Raw genomic sequence first — 15525 nt, 5'->3', positions numbered from 1 at the left:
GAGCCTGCATCGACCAAAATTCCACCCAGGCCCTATCCTTACCCTTTCACCCCATGTATTTACCGTCCAGGTGCCCCTGAAATTAAGGGACAATTTAACATGGCCAATCAACCTAACTCTCACGTCTTTGGACTGTGGGCAGAAACCAGAGCACAAGAAGAAACCCATGAGGACACTGGGAGAACGTGCAAACTTAACACTGACAGTGACCGGATGGAATTGAACCTAGGTCGCTGGCACAGTGAGGTAGCAGTGCCAACCACTGTCACTGTGCCACCATGCTGCCCTATTAACTACAGAGTGGCACAATGATATTATTGGAGCTGATGTACCTTATACCAAACAGTTTGTATAATTGAATCATTGGTCAAGTTAAGGGTGAGTTACCTGTTGAAATGTAATAAGAAAAAAACTGGTGAACTTAGACCGTTGTATGTATACTTTTTTTCTCTCTCCTTTATTTAATTTAGGAACCCTTACACAAAATGAGATGGTTTTCAAGCGTCTCCACTTGGGCACCGTTTCTTATGGGACAGACACAATGGATGAAATACAAAGCCATATCATTGGCTCCTATGCACAGGTATATATTTCAAATCATCGTTTATATGAATTATTTCCACTGTTTTGAACAAACAGCAATAGTTTTAAAGGGATTGTAGCGAATTTAAATTGAGCGAAAAGAAGTGTCTGAAATGCTATTTGCAGATTCTGTTTGTCATAGTGATTCTGGAGAATGTTTACTTTATTCCTCTGAGACCAAAATGCGAGCCATTCCAATCGCCCAGAGACATCTCTAGTTTGTGAGCTGTGTTGCCCAGGAAGGTCTTTGGGTTTAGAGATCAGTCTCGGTTGCTGATCACAATTGTGGTGGGGCACTCCTCATTGAGGGCAAGATAAAGTTGATTAGGGCTCCTGCTATACAACCTTGTGTGCGTGGACTCTGCTGATATTCACAGCTTAATGTCGAGAGTACATAATGACCCTTTGGGCAATACATCAGAAGGTGCTTGGTGGTTGCAAAACTATATCCTGGTAAGAACCAGCCTCTCCAGGAGAGGAAAAAAAGGGGAGAGATGGAGATGGCAGGTAAACCAAAATGTGTATAACTTAAAATATCCAGGTGAACTGAAATAAATCTGCAGAGCATCCTGATTGTACGTGTAGGCACTACTTTTCTGCCTTCAAATTTCTCCATGCAATATGTGTTTGTACTGTTTTGTTTTTTAAGTCATTCAGTAGCAACTGAAATCATATATTCACTGTGTTGTACAGTATATTTGATTAAAGTTTAGTTTCAACAAAGATACTTCGCAGCTGGAGTACTGTGTGCAGTTTTGGGCGCCGTACTTACGCAAGGATATTTTGGCCTTGGAGGGAGTGCAGAGGAGGTTTACTAGGCTGATGCCAGAGTTGAGGGGTTTGAGCTATGAGGAGAGGCTGAATAAACTAGGCTTGTACTCGTTAGAGTTTAGAAGAATGAGGGGAGATCTCATTGAGACGTATAAGATGATGAATGGGATGGATAGGATAGAGATGGAGAGACTCTTCCCGCTCAGAAAGGATAGTAGGACTAGGGGGCACAGCCTCAAGATAAAGGGGGGGCGGTTTAGAACGGAGTTGAGGAGGAACTTCTTCACTCAAAGGGTGGTGAATCTCTGGAATTCTCTGCCCGTTGAAGTGGTGGAGGCTACCTCGCTAAATATTTTTAAGACGCGGGTTGATGGGTTTTTGATAAGAGAGGGGATTAAGGGTTATGGGGAGAGGGCGGGAGTGTGGAACTGAGCCACGACGGATCAGCCATGATCTTATTGAATGATGGGGCAGGCTCGAAGGGCTAGATGGCCTACTCCTGCTCCTATTTCTTATGTTCTTATGTAATACTTTTGGGGTGGTGAAAGCCACTGCCACTGTAATAATGCACATTCAGAGACTTCATTGGTGAAGATTTATTTATGTTTGCAGCTAGTTCTGAACATCCTTGCCTAGAAGAGTCCTCCCCCGGGGTGATTCCCCACTCTGAGTCCCAAATCAGTCATCCAGGCCAGGAGACCCTTACTCAGTTGCCCTGAAAGGGACAATCACCAGAGCCCCACAAAATGTATCTGGAATATGTTCCCATAATGCAACTATACAATTTTTTCTGCTTCAGAGTATATTCAGTTGTTTGTGGCAACGTAAATATGTAAGTAGTCCAGGGAATGAGTGGCATCGCATTTCAAATAAGGAATTATTTTGCAGTTGTTTAAAATAATCAGCACAGTTGTAAAGCTGATTTATATTGGGTATGGCCTTTTATTTTCCTAGGATAAGTACAACAAACAAATTTAAGCTTTCTTTCACTGTTCTTCTTATGCTTATAGGTACCGAGTTAGATGGTAGCCCATGTAGTTGGAAAGCCTGTAGTTTGTGGGCGGGCTTGATAGGTTATGTTAGTATACCGTGGATTTTTTATGTTCAGATTTAAGCATTTATATCATTTGAATTCAGATCATTACTATTAAGTGTAGCTTAATATTTCTTTAGTTATACCACTGGAACCTGAAATTAAGTGGTTGTCAAAGAGTATCAGTGGTCTAAAAGGTGGAATACCATTTCTGGTTGCAAAATCTTAAGTTCTGAGTGTCTTGTTGTGTTTACATTGTCTTCCACTGATTAGAATAGACACTTGATTATTTTACAAGGCTTAAGAATGTTGCCACTAGACAAATGATGTTCATTAGAACTACATGCGAAGTTCATCTCGTCTCGCATGTGATCACAAAACTACTAGGGAGGGGCTGAAAAACAAAGATATTGTATGATAATTATTGACCACAGAGTTCTCCAGTTGTATGTATTTTCTAATTCCAAATAAGAAATAGGAGCAGGAGTAGGCCATCTAGCCCTTTGAGCCTGCCCCACCATTCAGTAAGATCATGGCTGATCTGAAGTGGATCAGTTCCACTTTCCTGCTTTCTCCCCATAACCCTTAATTCCCATGTCTGTCAAAAACCTATCTACCCATGACTTAAATATATTTAGCGAGGTAGCCTCCACCACTTCAACGGGCAGAGAATTCCAGAGATTCACCACCCTTTGAGTGAAGAAGTTCCTCCTCAACTCCGTTCTAAACTGTCCACCCCTTATCTTGAGGCTGTGCCCTCTAGTCCTGCTGTCCTTTCTGAGCGGGAAGAATCTCTCTACCTCTACCCTATCCATCCCTTCCATTATCTTATAAGAACATACGTCTCTATAAGATCCCCCCTCATCCTTCTAAACTCCAACAAGTACAGACCCAGTCTATTTAATCTCTCTTCATAGTCCAACCCCCTCATCTCCGGTATCAGCCTAGTGAACCTCCTCTGCACTCCCTCCAAGGCCAAAATATCCTTGCGCAAGTGCGACGACCAAAACTGCACACGGTATTCCAGCTGCGGCCTCACCAGTGCCCTGTACAGTTGCAGCAAGACCTCCCTACTTTTATATTCTATCCCCCTCGCTATAAAGGCCAGCATACCATTCGCCTTCTTGATCACCTGCTGCACCTGCAGGCTGGGTTTTTGCGACTCATGCACAAGGACCCCCAGGTCCCTCTGCACAGTAGCATGCTGCAGCTTTTCACCCTTTAAATAATAATCCCTCCTCCTATTATTTCTGCCAAAGTGGATAACTTCACACTTGCTAACATTGTACTCCATCTGCCAGGTCCTCGCCCACTCGCTGAGCCTATCCAGATCCCTCTGCAGACTTTCCACACCCTCCGCACAATTTGCTTTTCCACTCATCTTCGTGTCATCAGCAAATTTCATTACCCTACACTCAGCCCCCTCCTCCAGATCATCTATATAAATGGTAAATAGCTGAGGCCCCAGCATCAATCCCTGCGGCACTCCACTAGTCACCAACCGCCAATCAGAATAACACCCATTGATACCAACTCTCTACCTCCTATTAGACAACCAATCCTCTATCCACACTAACATCTTATCCCCAACTCCATGCCCCCTAACCTTTTGAAGCAACCTTTTGTGAGGCACCTTATCAAACACCTTTTGAAAATTGAGAAACACCACATCCACCGGTTCCCCTCTGTCTACCACACTAGTCACATCCTCATAGAAATCCAATAAATTCGTCAAACACGACTTCCCTTTAACGAATCCGTGCTGCGTCTGCTCTATCAAACCATTCTTTTCTAGGTGCCTCGCTATTTCTTCTTTGACGGATTCAAGCATTTTTCCAACTACAGACGTTAAACTAACCGGCCTATAATTCCTTGCCTTTTGCCTGCTACCTTTTTTGAACAGTGGCATAACATTAGTTGTTTTCCAATCTTCCGGCACTTCCCTGGAATCCAGCGAAGTTTGGTAAATAATCACTAAGGCATCTACTATCACCTCTGCCATTTCCTTTAGAACCCTGGGATGCATTCCATCCAGTCCTTTTGCAAAAATCATTTTGCAAAAAAATAAGTGCTTTGAGAAACTTTGCAGGGAAAATTGGTATGGATTTATGGAATTATTTTTTCTTGCATTTCCATTTCACTGCTTTGCTCAAAAAACTGAAATTCAGCTTCCCCAAAAAAAAGTTGTGTGGAGTTTCTGTTGAAATTTGATGATTCTGGTACAGTCTGTAGACTTATTTTTATTGTACATCTTCTAATTTTAGGATGGAGAGACAGATGAACTGATGAATGAACAAGGCTATCATTAATTGGGATGAAAATTAAAAGACCATCTGGAAAAGCTAGTTGCAATGTGATTAAAGAATCTCAGTGAGATTTATCACCCAAGAACGTTTAAAAGCCAGCGAGTGGGCTGCCATCCTAGTCAGACTGGTGACCAAATATAGTACACTGTAGACAATCTGCAGCAGACTCAATTTAATGCAAAAATTCTAATGGACTGGACTGTGAAAAGGTGGAGTCATGACTCCTTTCAGTACCTGGGAGAGGGGAAGGAAAAGTAGGCTGTCTTGAGTTAAAGCCCAGAAGCATTCTGTAGAGGGAGTGGGAGAGTGTTGCAGAAGGCATAGTACTGTTGCGGTTGCTGACATATCATTGTAATGGATTATTATTAAACACATTCCGTTCTGTAGTTCCATATTGAGAACCTTTTCTGGAAGAAGCTGGCTTTTGACAGTTTTCAAAAATTAATCAATAAATCTCAATTAAATATTTGCATAAATCTGGTGCAAAGTTTAGTTTCCTCTACTCAAATTCAATTGTGGTTACTAAACATACTTATGAGCCCAGTTTTACATTCATTCTATTTATTAAGTCGCGTTCACTCAAGGGTCTAAACTGAATAATATCTACCAAGTACATTGCCATGGGTCATCTAACAGTATTTAAACCAGTTCTCATAATGGTATTGAGTATTATTCCAACTATTAAAATACTTTTGAACTGACCTGAAATAACAAAATGTGGCAACAATGGATGCTAGAAGTCTGAAATTGAAATAGAAGTGGTTACACCTATGCAGCATGTCAAGCATCGTAAGTTGGCATTGAAAAATAAGCATTAACTTTTGCTTTTTCTCCCTCAGTAAGTGCTGAATGACATGCTGCGAAGTTATAACGATTTCTATTTCAAATTTCTGGCATCCATATATTTTGCTTTTGAAATAAATAGAATATCATGGTGGTCCAGCTGGTGAGGAGAATATCTTACCTGTATCAGGATGCATTAATTGTGGAACATCTTTCGTTGCCCTGAAGCAAAATCTGTTGTCATTTGCGTACACAATTTATATCATCTAATAGCAATTTTCCCTCTTAAATGAGCCTTTGGTAAGAGCCATAAAATATACATGGTCAAAAAGAAATCGCAGTGTGAATTTTGTGGTCTTGCAAAATAGTCCTCTTTGGTGAAACTGATGGGCATTTATTGAAAACCAAGAAAGACTGAGATGTCTACGCATTTAGTAAGGAATTGCTGTGCCAATTTATTTTCCTGAAGTTGTCAATACAGTCCAATTTAAGAACTAAATGTCAATGATGTTTTATAATTTATTACTTTTCATGTCCAACTTCATTCTCAATATTTATTTCAAGACTATTGCCTCCCAATGTCATTTACGAAATAGAGGAGTGCTAGGCCTGCTGCTATCTTCAATATAATTTTATCTAATAAATTGCCCAAGTGACTTCCATGTTAACACAAGGTCAATCGCAATAGTGTGTTCTATGAAATAGAATTTTGTGCAGACTTGGTTTTCCCAAACTGCTCTCAAATGATTTGGGCTTATGTTAGTTAGTGTGTACTAATTTGGAATAAAAAGGCAAACAATAAGAAAATTTTGAAAGGTGATTTACTCCAAAAAAATGCAAAAATTCCAGCCTTCTAAAATAATGAAGAGTAGCCTATTTTATAATGGCAGCATGGCTATCAATTTGCTGACAGCAAGCTCCCAAAAATCAAGGTGTGATAACTGGGCAACCACTTAAGTGATATTGATTGAAGGAGAAATGTTGGCTAGAACACTGCAAGAATTCATTTCAAGTAATGCCTTGGGATCTTCCATTTTCATATACCTTGATTTTATGGCTTATTTGAAAGACAGCAGCACCAACAACATACTATTCCTTCAATAGCCTATGGAAATGTAAGATTAAATTATCTACTCAAATACCTGGACTGGGACTTGAACCTTCTGACTCAGAACAAAACACTGAACCAAGGTTCGCATGAAGCAAGTTACGTTTCTGCATCGAATTTTAACTGAAGTTTTCTAAGACCACTAAATCAAGATATTGTGTGGGATTTTCAGGCCACACCCCTAGACTGGAAAATCCCGTCCAAGGTCAGCAGTCCTTTGTATGGTCCTGTCATCCTGACTGCAGAAGAAGGCCATTCGATCCTTCAAGAGTGCACCGACCACAATCCCATCCAGGCCCTATAACCATAAGCACACACGTTTACTCTGCTAATCCTCCCGACGCTCAGATCAATTAACATGGCTAATCAACCGAACCCGCACATCTTTGGACTGTGGGAGGAAAGCAGAGTACCCGGAGGAAACCCATGCAGACATGGAGAATGTGCAATCTCTACACAGACAGTGACCTGAGGCCAGAATTGAACCCGGGTCCCTGGCGCTGGGAGGCAGCAGTCCTAGCCATTATGCCATCATGTCACTCTGTGGATTACCATGACAGGTGGGGTGGGATGAGATCATTCCACCCAGAGACTAAATGTTGCTATGTGGATGGTACAGAAGAAATCACTATTGCAAGTATTATCTAAAAATAAGTGTGTTTGGAGTTATGAAAACATCCTTCAGTGGCCATAAGTGCTAAACATTCTCTTGGAGACTATTCCTAATTTGATGCAGCCACCAAGGAATATTGGTAACTGTTTTGGTGACTCTTGAGTTAACAAGTTTATTAGTCACAAGTAGGCTTCTATTAACACAGCAATGAAGTTACTGTGAAAATCCCTGACTCTCCTGTTCAGGTACACAGAGGGAGAATTTAGCATTGCCGGTGCATCTAACCAGCACATCCCTCAGGTTATGGAAGGAAACTGGAGGAAACCCACACAGACACAGGGAGAACATGCAGACTTGCACAGACAGTGACCCAAGCTGGGAATTGAACTCAGTCTCTGGCGCTGTGAGGCAGCAGTGCTAACCACTGTGGCAAAGATTGCAATTGCACATCAACAGCTATGTATAGGAATAAAAGGGATGAGGAAAATGTGCTGTTTTTTAAAAACATTTTGTGCAACTACCATTTAAGATGTTGGTTTGTCAGTGCATTGTATGTATGTTGTGGAAAGCATGCTTCGATGGGAAGCATTGTCCTTAGAGGTCCTTGAAATACATGAATATTACTGCCCGATTTCATGTCATTAGTAAATTTGATGTTGTCTTCTTAGGGAGGTGGCCTCCACTACATCAAAGGAAACACCTTTTGTCACTCACCAGTAATGTGACATATGATGATGTCATCCTCAATAGTGGCATCCTAACAGCAAGTGAGGCCATTTTATTAGGCTTCTTGAATGTATAGAGGAGCAAATTAACCTTGGACAAAAAGGTCTGAAGGGAAGCTGAAACCAAAAGAAACAGCAACTGAGTTCCCCTTGTACACCTTAGCCAATATTTATCTCTCAACCAATTGGTCACTTCTCTCCATGCTGTCTAATGGGACCTTGCTGTGTTTGTCTACTTTATCAATAAAGCATTCGCAAGCTGCAGAGCACAATGGAACTTCCATCCCCTGGAAGGACTGGTATGCAAGTGCAAATATTGGTACTGGGATAAACACTAATTCCATTCACAACCAAGCATTTTTATTTCATTCTTACATAAAAACTCAGAAAAACCTGAATCTTAAAAGGCTTTATCAGTCGCTGGTCAGCATCATAGCAATAGAAGTAGGCCATTGAACCCCCTCAAGCATGTTCTGATGTTCAATTTGATCATAGCTGATCTCTGTTTTAACTCAAAAGCAGGGAGTTTTATTTCCATATGTCTTGATGCCTTTACTGTGTAAAGGTCTATTAATTGGCATTGAAATTTCAAAACACCCAGCATCAAAGCTTCTTGGGGGAGCAAATTCCAGATTCACACTACCGTTATGGTGGCACAGTGCTGCATCCCTGGCACTGCTGCCTCACAGTGCCAGGGACCTGGGTTCAATTCCTGGCCTTGGGCGACTGTCTGTGTGGAATGTCTGCATGGATTTTCCAGTGGGTGCTCCAGTTACCTCCCACAGTCCGAAAGATGTGCTGGTTAGGTGTATTGGACATGCTAAATTCTCCACCGTGTATCCGAACAGGCACCGGAATGTGGCAACTAGTGATTTTCAGTGTTTGTGTAAGCCTACTTGTGACACTAGTAAATAAACTTAAAACTTTTAATTTTAAAAATTTGCATTGGGTGGGGGTGCTTCTTCTCTTTTTAAGTAGCCTAATTTTAAGATTAGGCCCTCCTATTCTGGATTCTTCTCCCTTCAAATGCCATTATCAATTTAAAAAAACTTCATTAAGTAGTTCCTCAAACCTTTAAACTCAGGAATGCAAGCTGAGTTAATGCAAATTATCCTCAGTAAAACCCTTTAAACCCTGTAGCATTCCAATGAATGTTATATTCCTACCCGGGCCAATCTATCTTCACTGAGCTCTAGTGCCCAAGACTGACTGCAGTTATCCAGATGAGTCTGATCGAGGATTTGTATGACTGAAACCTCACTTGTGCGTTCCAGTCCCTGTTTGAGATAATGACCAATATTCCATTTGTCCTTTAGCTTGCTTTTTGTATCTATACTCTAATTTTTGGTGATTTTTTTTCATCTGTATCTCCTAGTCTCTCTCAATTAAGGAAATAACCCAGTCAGTCTTTCTCGTGTCCAAAGTTGATGATTACAGTCTTTAATTCATTCTGCTTTAGTTCTGCTCACTCACATGATCTGTCTATTTGCAACTTTCTGCACCATCTACACAGGATACTATGCCTTATAACTTGATTTGCACTCTTGGATATACAACTCTAAAAGTACAAGCCATTAATATGTATGATGAAATGCTAAAACCCAAGTTCTATCATGTTGAATTCCTTGCTATCTCTAACTGTAAAGAAACTTCTAACTGGGCCTCAGACCATGAAAGCTCCATGGAACTTTTCCCAGAGGTTCACCTGCCCATTAGCTGCTCATAAAATATTTTCAGTGCTTCTAATGATTACCACGGACTTAATGCTACTACATTTACTTTTACGTTAATACATGGTGGGCATAACTATTTATCACACTTTGTGATTGATAAGCTGTTGTTTTTCTGAGACACTTACCAATCCTACCTCAATCAAGAACCACAACAACAGTGCAGAAGGAGGCCATTCAGCCCAACAAGTCTGCACCAACCACTATCCCACTGCACCAGCCACAATTCTTTAGAAGAAGCCATATTGTGGCTGGTTCCAATTGCTGGTTCAAGTAAACATCTTATCCAGTGATGCTTTATATCTTGAAATATCTAGTTGAAGACAAAGCTCAGTCCCTTCGGCTGAGATGGGTTGGAGAGAAAGCCCAATAAATTAAATAGACGTGATTAAGGAGACTTTGACAAAAGATCTTCCAGACTTGAAATGTTGGCTGTATTCCCCCTCCATAGTTGCTGTCAGGCAGCTGAGATTGTTGTGATTATGAGGCTTTATAGTGTGAAGCACTTTGGGACATCCTGGGTTTGTGAAAGGTGCTAAATAAATGCAAGTTGTTTTCTTGATTATAGGGAGGATAGAGCTAAGACTTCACAAGGTAAAATATAGAGGGCTTTTTGTTTAAGATTTTTCTGATGGCAGAAATTTATTGATGGAATACAGAATAATGATCCTTGTAGGTTACTGCTGTATCTTAGGAAACATTTAGTTACAAACATGATATAGCCATAGCTCTTACTGTGAAAGGCACATCTGATGCAAATGGTGCATGTAATATAATTAATTTTAATATAATTGTCAGTCAGTTAGCAGAGTCTAGCTTTTTGATTTGACATTGATTTCATCTGCCATTTTTTTTTATGTAATATGGTAGTCTAGTAGATCTAAGATCCATCTATTGTAAATTGATTATATTTCCCCATTGGAAACGTTTTGTGACACAGGGCATAATCTTTAATGAAATTTGTGTGAAATTAAATTACAGCAGCATCAATACACATAGCATAAGGCAGAATGAGTAAATCAGCTTAATTTATTTGCTGTTAGACCAGCATCAGTGTTGGAAGAATACAAATGCAGCCTATTCCACAAACTGAAGAAGCTGTCAAATGAGTAAAAAGTTAAACCTTTTATTAGGCAACACTGTAATTTGATGGGCAGAAAGTTCACGGTTCAGTAATTTAGCACACCCAGGCAACAAGAGAAACTGGTTAAAATGGAATGAGGTAAGGTCAGCTTAAAGTTAACAGAAAAGTGGTTGATAGAGATGGTGGGATCAGGGGTGTATGTCATTTCACATCCTGGCCAGAAGGCCTTCACTGGGTAGGAGGTTAATAATGGAAAATGATCTGCTTCACTGGAGGAGATAAATTCTGTCAGAAGCAGCTGGATCTTATTGGAGTTTTAGCTTATATACATGACAGTGCGGAGTTGGTGCTTGTAAAAGACGCAGCATGACTCCAACAATCTAATGTGACAAAGGAGTTATGGAGGTTGTGTCATTTATGCTATTTTTGCCTGTTGTTTTCTGTGTATTGAGATGAGTAGAAAGGAATTTTAACTTTCTGTTAAATTGGGATGTGTGTGTACTTGAATGTGTCCAATTTATTTCATTTCCTCTGGCTTTTTAAAATTTACAGTGCTACCTTTTTTAAAAAAAATAAAATCCCTTCCAGCTATTTTGGTGCTCCTTTCTCTTGTGCTCTTCCTTCATTGAGAAAGGAAGGTTTTGGACTATAAAATTCGCAGTGCCTGTTGGTGAGATGTCACTTGCAGAGTCTCATTGCCCCTTGTATTTTGCCTTCCTTCCCCAAACTGTACAGTTGCTTTGAAGTTGCTGTGTGTAACAGCAAGTTGTTTGTTGTATGTAGTAGGCAAGTTTAAATGTCAATTTATACGGAGCGTTACATTTTTACATGCTGCATGCGAGTTAATTGGTGTACTGGTCCAATACAGTCACCAATTCTCTGCTTAATCTTAATATATGAAAGAATACTTGACAATTTTATTTGCTCTTACTTGTTTTAAAATCACAGTCTGTGCCCAACTTTGGCCACCAGTCACATTTTTATATCTAATTTGAGTTGATTTAATATAATTTGGGATGACCATGACCGCTTACCCCATTTTTAATGGGAAGTTTTTCCTCCTTCCCTTCATTTAAGATAAAATACAAAAGAAAGGAAAACCATGAAATAGGCAAGAGTGTTGTAGAAGAAAGACGAGATGCTTATTTCATGCATATTGTACCTTCGCATTTGAGAGTTGGCATTATGGCTCTCAAGTTTGCTTGCAATGTGTGTTTTAGCTGTTCAGTTGTACTGTTGATGAGATGTTGAATTTTTCAGCAGGTGGATGTAAAACAGCTGTTAATATTCACCTTAAGGAAGATCCATTTTTAAAAATGAACTTGTATGGCTTGAGCTCGTATTGTATCCCTGTACTGTGGTTAATACAAAATTGGGGATTAACTGGGAGGAGTTTCTGAAGTACTGTGTGAATGAGGGAGAATAGTGCGGTAGAAATAATTTAATCAATTAATGATGTGTCCAAATCCAGTATGGATGTTTAACAACGTTACCAAAATATGATCATGATGCACTAGTCGTGGGCTTGGTTTCATAACCAATAACATTTTACCATTAGCGCAGGGACAGTTTAATCTTTGACACAAAATCTTATGTTCTTGTCACCAGGATTTCAATGAATATTATTGAGTATGTGAACTGTGGAAAAATACCAAGTGGTGCTAATTTTGAAGTCGCAAACCTAGAATGTAGTTGCCAACAGGTGAAATGCTGAGGTTATGATTCGGCTAATGTAGTGAAAGCAATATAACTTGAATTTCAGAGTACTGGTACACGTTTTCCCCCTATGTCTTATTGGTGCAATAAGCTAAATAAACTTTGTGCCAGCACTGAAGTGGGATGTGTGTTGTGTGGCAAATTTGACTCTATGTATTTTTTTTCTCTAAGGGAAATAGTTCACACAGCTATTCGACAGGGAGTAGTGCCAATACTGCCACGAACAGCAAAACCACTTCTGCTCCAAAAGTTCGCAAGTCTGTCCACAGTCGCATACACGAAGCTGTAAAAGCCATTGCTCTGTGTCACAATGTTACACCTGTCTATGAATCACGTGCAGGGGTGAATGGAGAAACAGAATATGCTGAGGCTGACCAGGACTTCAGTGATGAAAATCGCACTTACCAAGCCTCCAGTCCTGATGAGGTCAGTTTCTACATTGTTTCAGTTATTTATTTTTTTATCGAGGTGCAAAAATTGAGAGAGTTCAATATTTTGTATTTCAATAAATTTGGAACAACATTGTTCACCATCACAGGTATTAACTTGAAGATGGTAACCAAATTTAATTAAATTGTGACTGGGTTAGATAAATAAGACATTTTCAGTGTGTTTTCTCAGTGATTTCAGTGGGGAAACAAAGGCCTTTTTCATAACTTTTAAGAGCCATATTGATGCAATGTACATTGAAATTACATGCCTTGAAATCCAAGGGGAGAAATCTAAGTGGATCATCGTTTAACTTATTGAATATTTTTGTACTTAGAATGATAGATGATGCCAGTGTTTCACAATCACTGAAGCACCATTCTTCTAAAAGCATATTTTATTGAAAAAACTATTGTGCCCTGGAGCTTTATTTAGCAAAACTGTTCAATTGATGTCTCTCTTTTAAATCATTTAATGTTGGCCGAATGTGATTTTTCTAAGTAAGCAATACTATCTCTTAACAGAGAAACCACTGGCACCCATTTTATCTTCAGTGTTGACTGAAGAATAGCTAACAATCTGCATGAGCCTGAGGTGCAACTAAATCCTTTCAGTATTGTAAACCTAGCTGTGGGTTTATGCACAATACATTCTGGTTTACATAAATTTGCATTTTGATTTGTCTGTGACTTTCTAAGTCAGCCAAAGCTTTGTTCCTTCGCTTTGGTGTAAGTTTGAGGTGAATTGGCAATGTAAATTTGTCAAATTTTCGTTTTGGTATATTTGTAAAGCAACTAAAAAGGGGTAGGAGTAACTTGAAGTCATGACCCTTGGGAGGGGACAGGGTGATTTATCCAAAATGTATTGTACCTGTACCCTTTGACCTTGCAAAGTCTGCATAATTAATTTTATTTTTACTTGAACATCCCTGCTTTTATTATATTTTTCCTCTCACGAGGTCTTTAAATTTCCCAATTTTTTTTTTCTTGCTTGCACATCACTTCAGTTATGTTTTCTTTTCCTCTTGGCTTTTTATTCATTTCTTGTTTTTTTTCTAACTGTGCAAAATTACAATTTCATTGTCTTATTCTTTACTTTGTAACAGCTGTTTATTTTTTTTAAAAAAAGCAATATACTTCCCGCTTGCTCTGTCCCAAGATCACACAGAAGGATAGGATGAGATCTCTGTCAGTGAGCGGTTTCTTAATGAGACTTGTCCAGCAGTGATAACTACTTGGTGAAAATTTCAATTGAGCTCCACTGCAGGGAACATGAACAACCAAGTCGGAAGTGGGGTTAAGCTCGAGGCGTTTTGGAGATGGGGGAGTGTATAGTCAAGATCAAATGTGCAATCCAGATTAACATGAGCCCAAGCAATTTAGGGGATAGCCCTTAAGTGTATAATGTTGCTATGATTTAGGAACTGTGAAATAGCAGAATATTGGGAATTCTGTCTATTGCTCTAGATTTCAGTTTTCCCATTATTTGAGACTTTAGCTGTCATCTGAAAATTTAAGTATGAAAATATAATTTTAATAATACAGCCCCCTCACTACATCATTACGAGGATCACCATGGAAGCTGTGATCTGGTAAACCACTGGAAATACCTTTACCCAATGTTATATCAACACTCGTTTTTTACAATTTCTTCCTTGTACTGTTTCAAGTTCTAACATTAATATTTTTAAAACACTACAATGTCTGTTTATGGTTATAAGCCTTATTGCATTTACGATTATGCAACATTTTTTAAAAGTAAAATCATTTAACCAAAGTAGTGTGTACTTGAATTATACATTTTTATAATTTGAAGCTTATGCTTTTAATTGTTTTACAATAATCTTCACAGCACAAAACTATAGAAATTAGTTTAATGCATTAATGATTTAATTTGGATTCAACCTCTCGCCTTGGTTATGTTTGAGTGATTTCTAATGTAAAGTGTAGTTGTGCTTTGTATTTTTGATGAGTGGTCATTTTGATGTGAGAGTGCAGGAGATCCTGTGTTTTGAGTTGAGTGCACATTGTCTCCGAATAAGCTAGACATTGACAAAACAATATTATAGTCAAGCTTAATGGTCTTAAGTATATACCCATTGAGCAAGATCCATCATTTTCTTCAAATACAGAAAGGTACACTGACCTAATGTAAAGGCCAAGCATAAAAGGAGATAAACTAAGCGGATAGGTTGATGAAGTGCAAAGGTCATAAGCCTAGTAATACAAGGGCATGCTTTAAACAGTGCCTCTGGAGACCTTTGATCCCTGGTGGTCAGAGGGGAATAATTGGCCATGGCCTTAAAGACTGGTATTCCCATAAACTAGCTATTTTGTGAGGAGTGATGTAAGGTTTTCCACGTTGTCAATAATTTGGTGTGCTGTTAAATTTAAGAAAAATCATGTGATTTTTAAAAAAAAAATCTAAATCATCTTTACATAATAGTGAAAAACTTGTTATTGGTGACAGGCCATCAGTTTTTTAGTGGCTATTGTTTACAGTGTTCTATGAAGAAGAATGTAGAATTCATTAAAAACAATGGCCTTCGTTTGCATCTTTTGTACCAGGTTTTAGTCCAACCGATTTATTTGATAGTAAATTCACCTAAACTCACCAGGTTGGACTAAAACCTGGTGTTGTCAGAC

General features: G+C 39.1%; 1 protein-coding gene across 1 annotated transcript in view; it reads left to right on the top strand.

Annotated features, from left to right (window-relative positions):
* The window catches only part of atp9b (ATPase phospholipid transporting 9B), a 290399-nt gene that overhangs the window by 224578 nt on the left and 50296 nt on the right, over positions 1-15525 (top strand). Inside the window, exons 14-15 of the mRNA XM_080193897.1 lie at positions 471-583; positions 12623-12877. Coding sequence (XP_080050023.1) covers positions 471-583; positions 12623-12877 — 368 coding nt within the window. The remainder of the gene's footprint in view (positions 1-470; positions 584-12622; positions 12878-15525) is intronic.

This window comes from Carcharhinus amblyrhynchos, chromosome 8, assembly GCF_965287045.1.
Source record: "Carcharhinus amblyrhynchos chromosome 8, sCarAmb.v2.hapA, whole genome shotgun sequence".
In the NCBI taxonomy this organism is placed as follows: Eukaryota; Metazoa; Chordata; class Chondrichthyes; order Carcharhiniformes; family Carcharhinidae; genus Carcharhinus; species Carcharhinus amblyrhynchos.
Note: the sequence above shows the minus strand (reverse complement) of the source record. Positions and strands in the feature narration are given on the sequence as shown.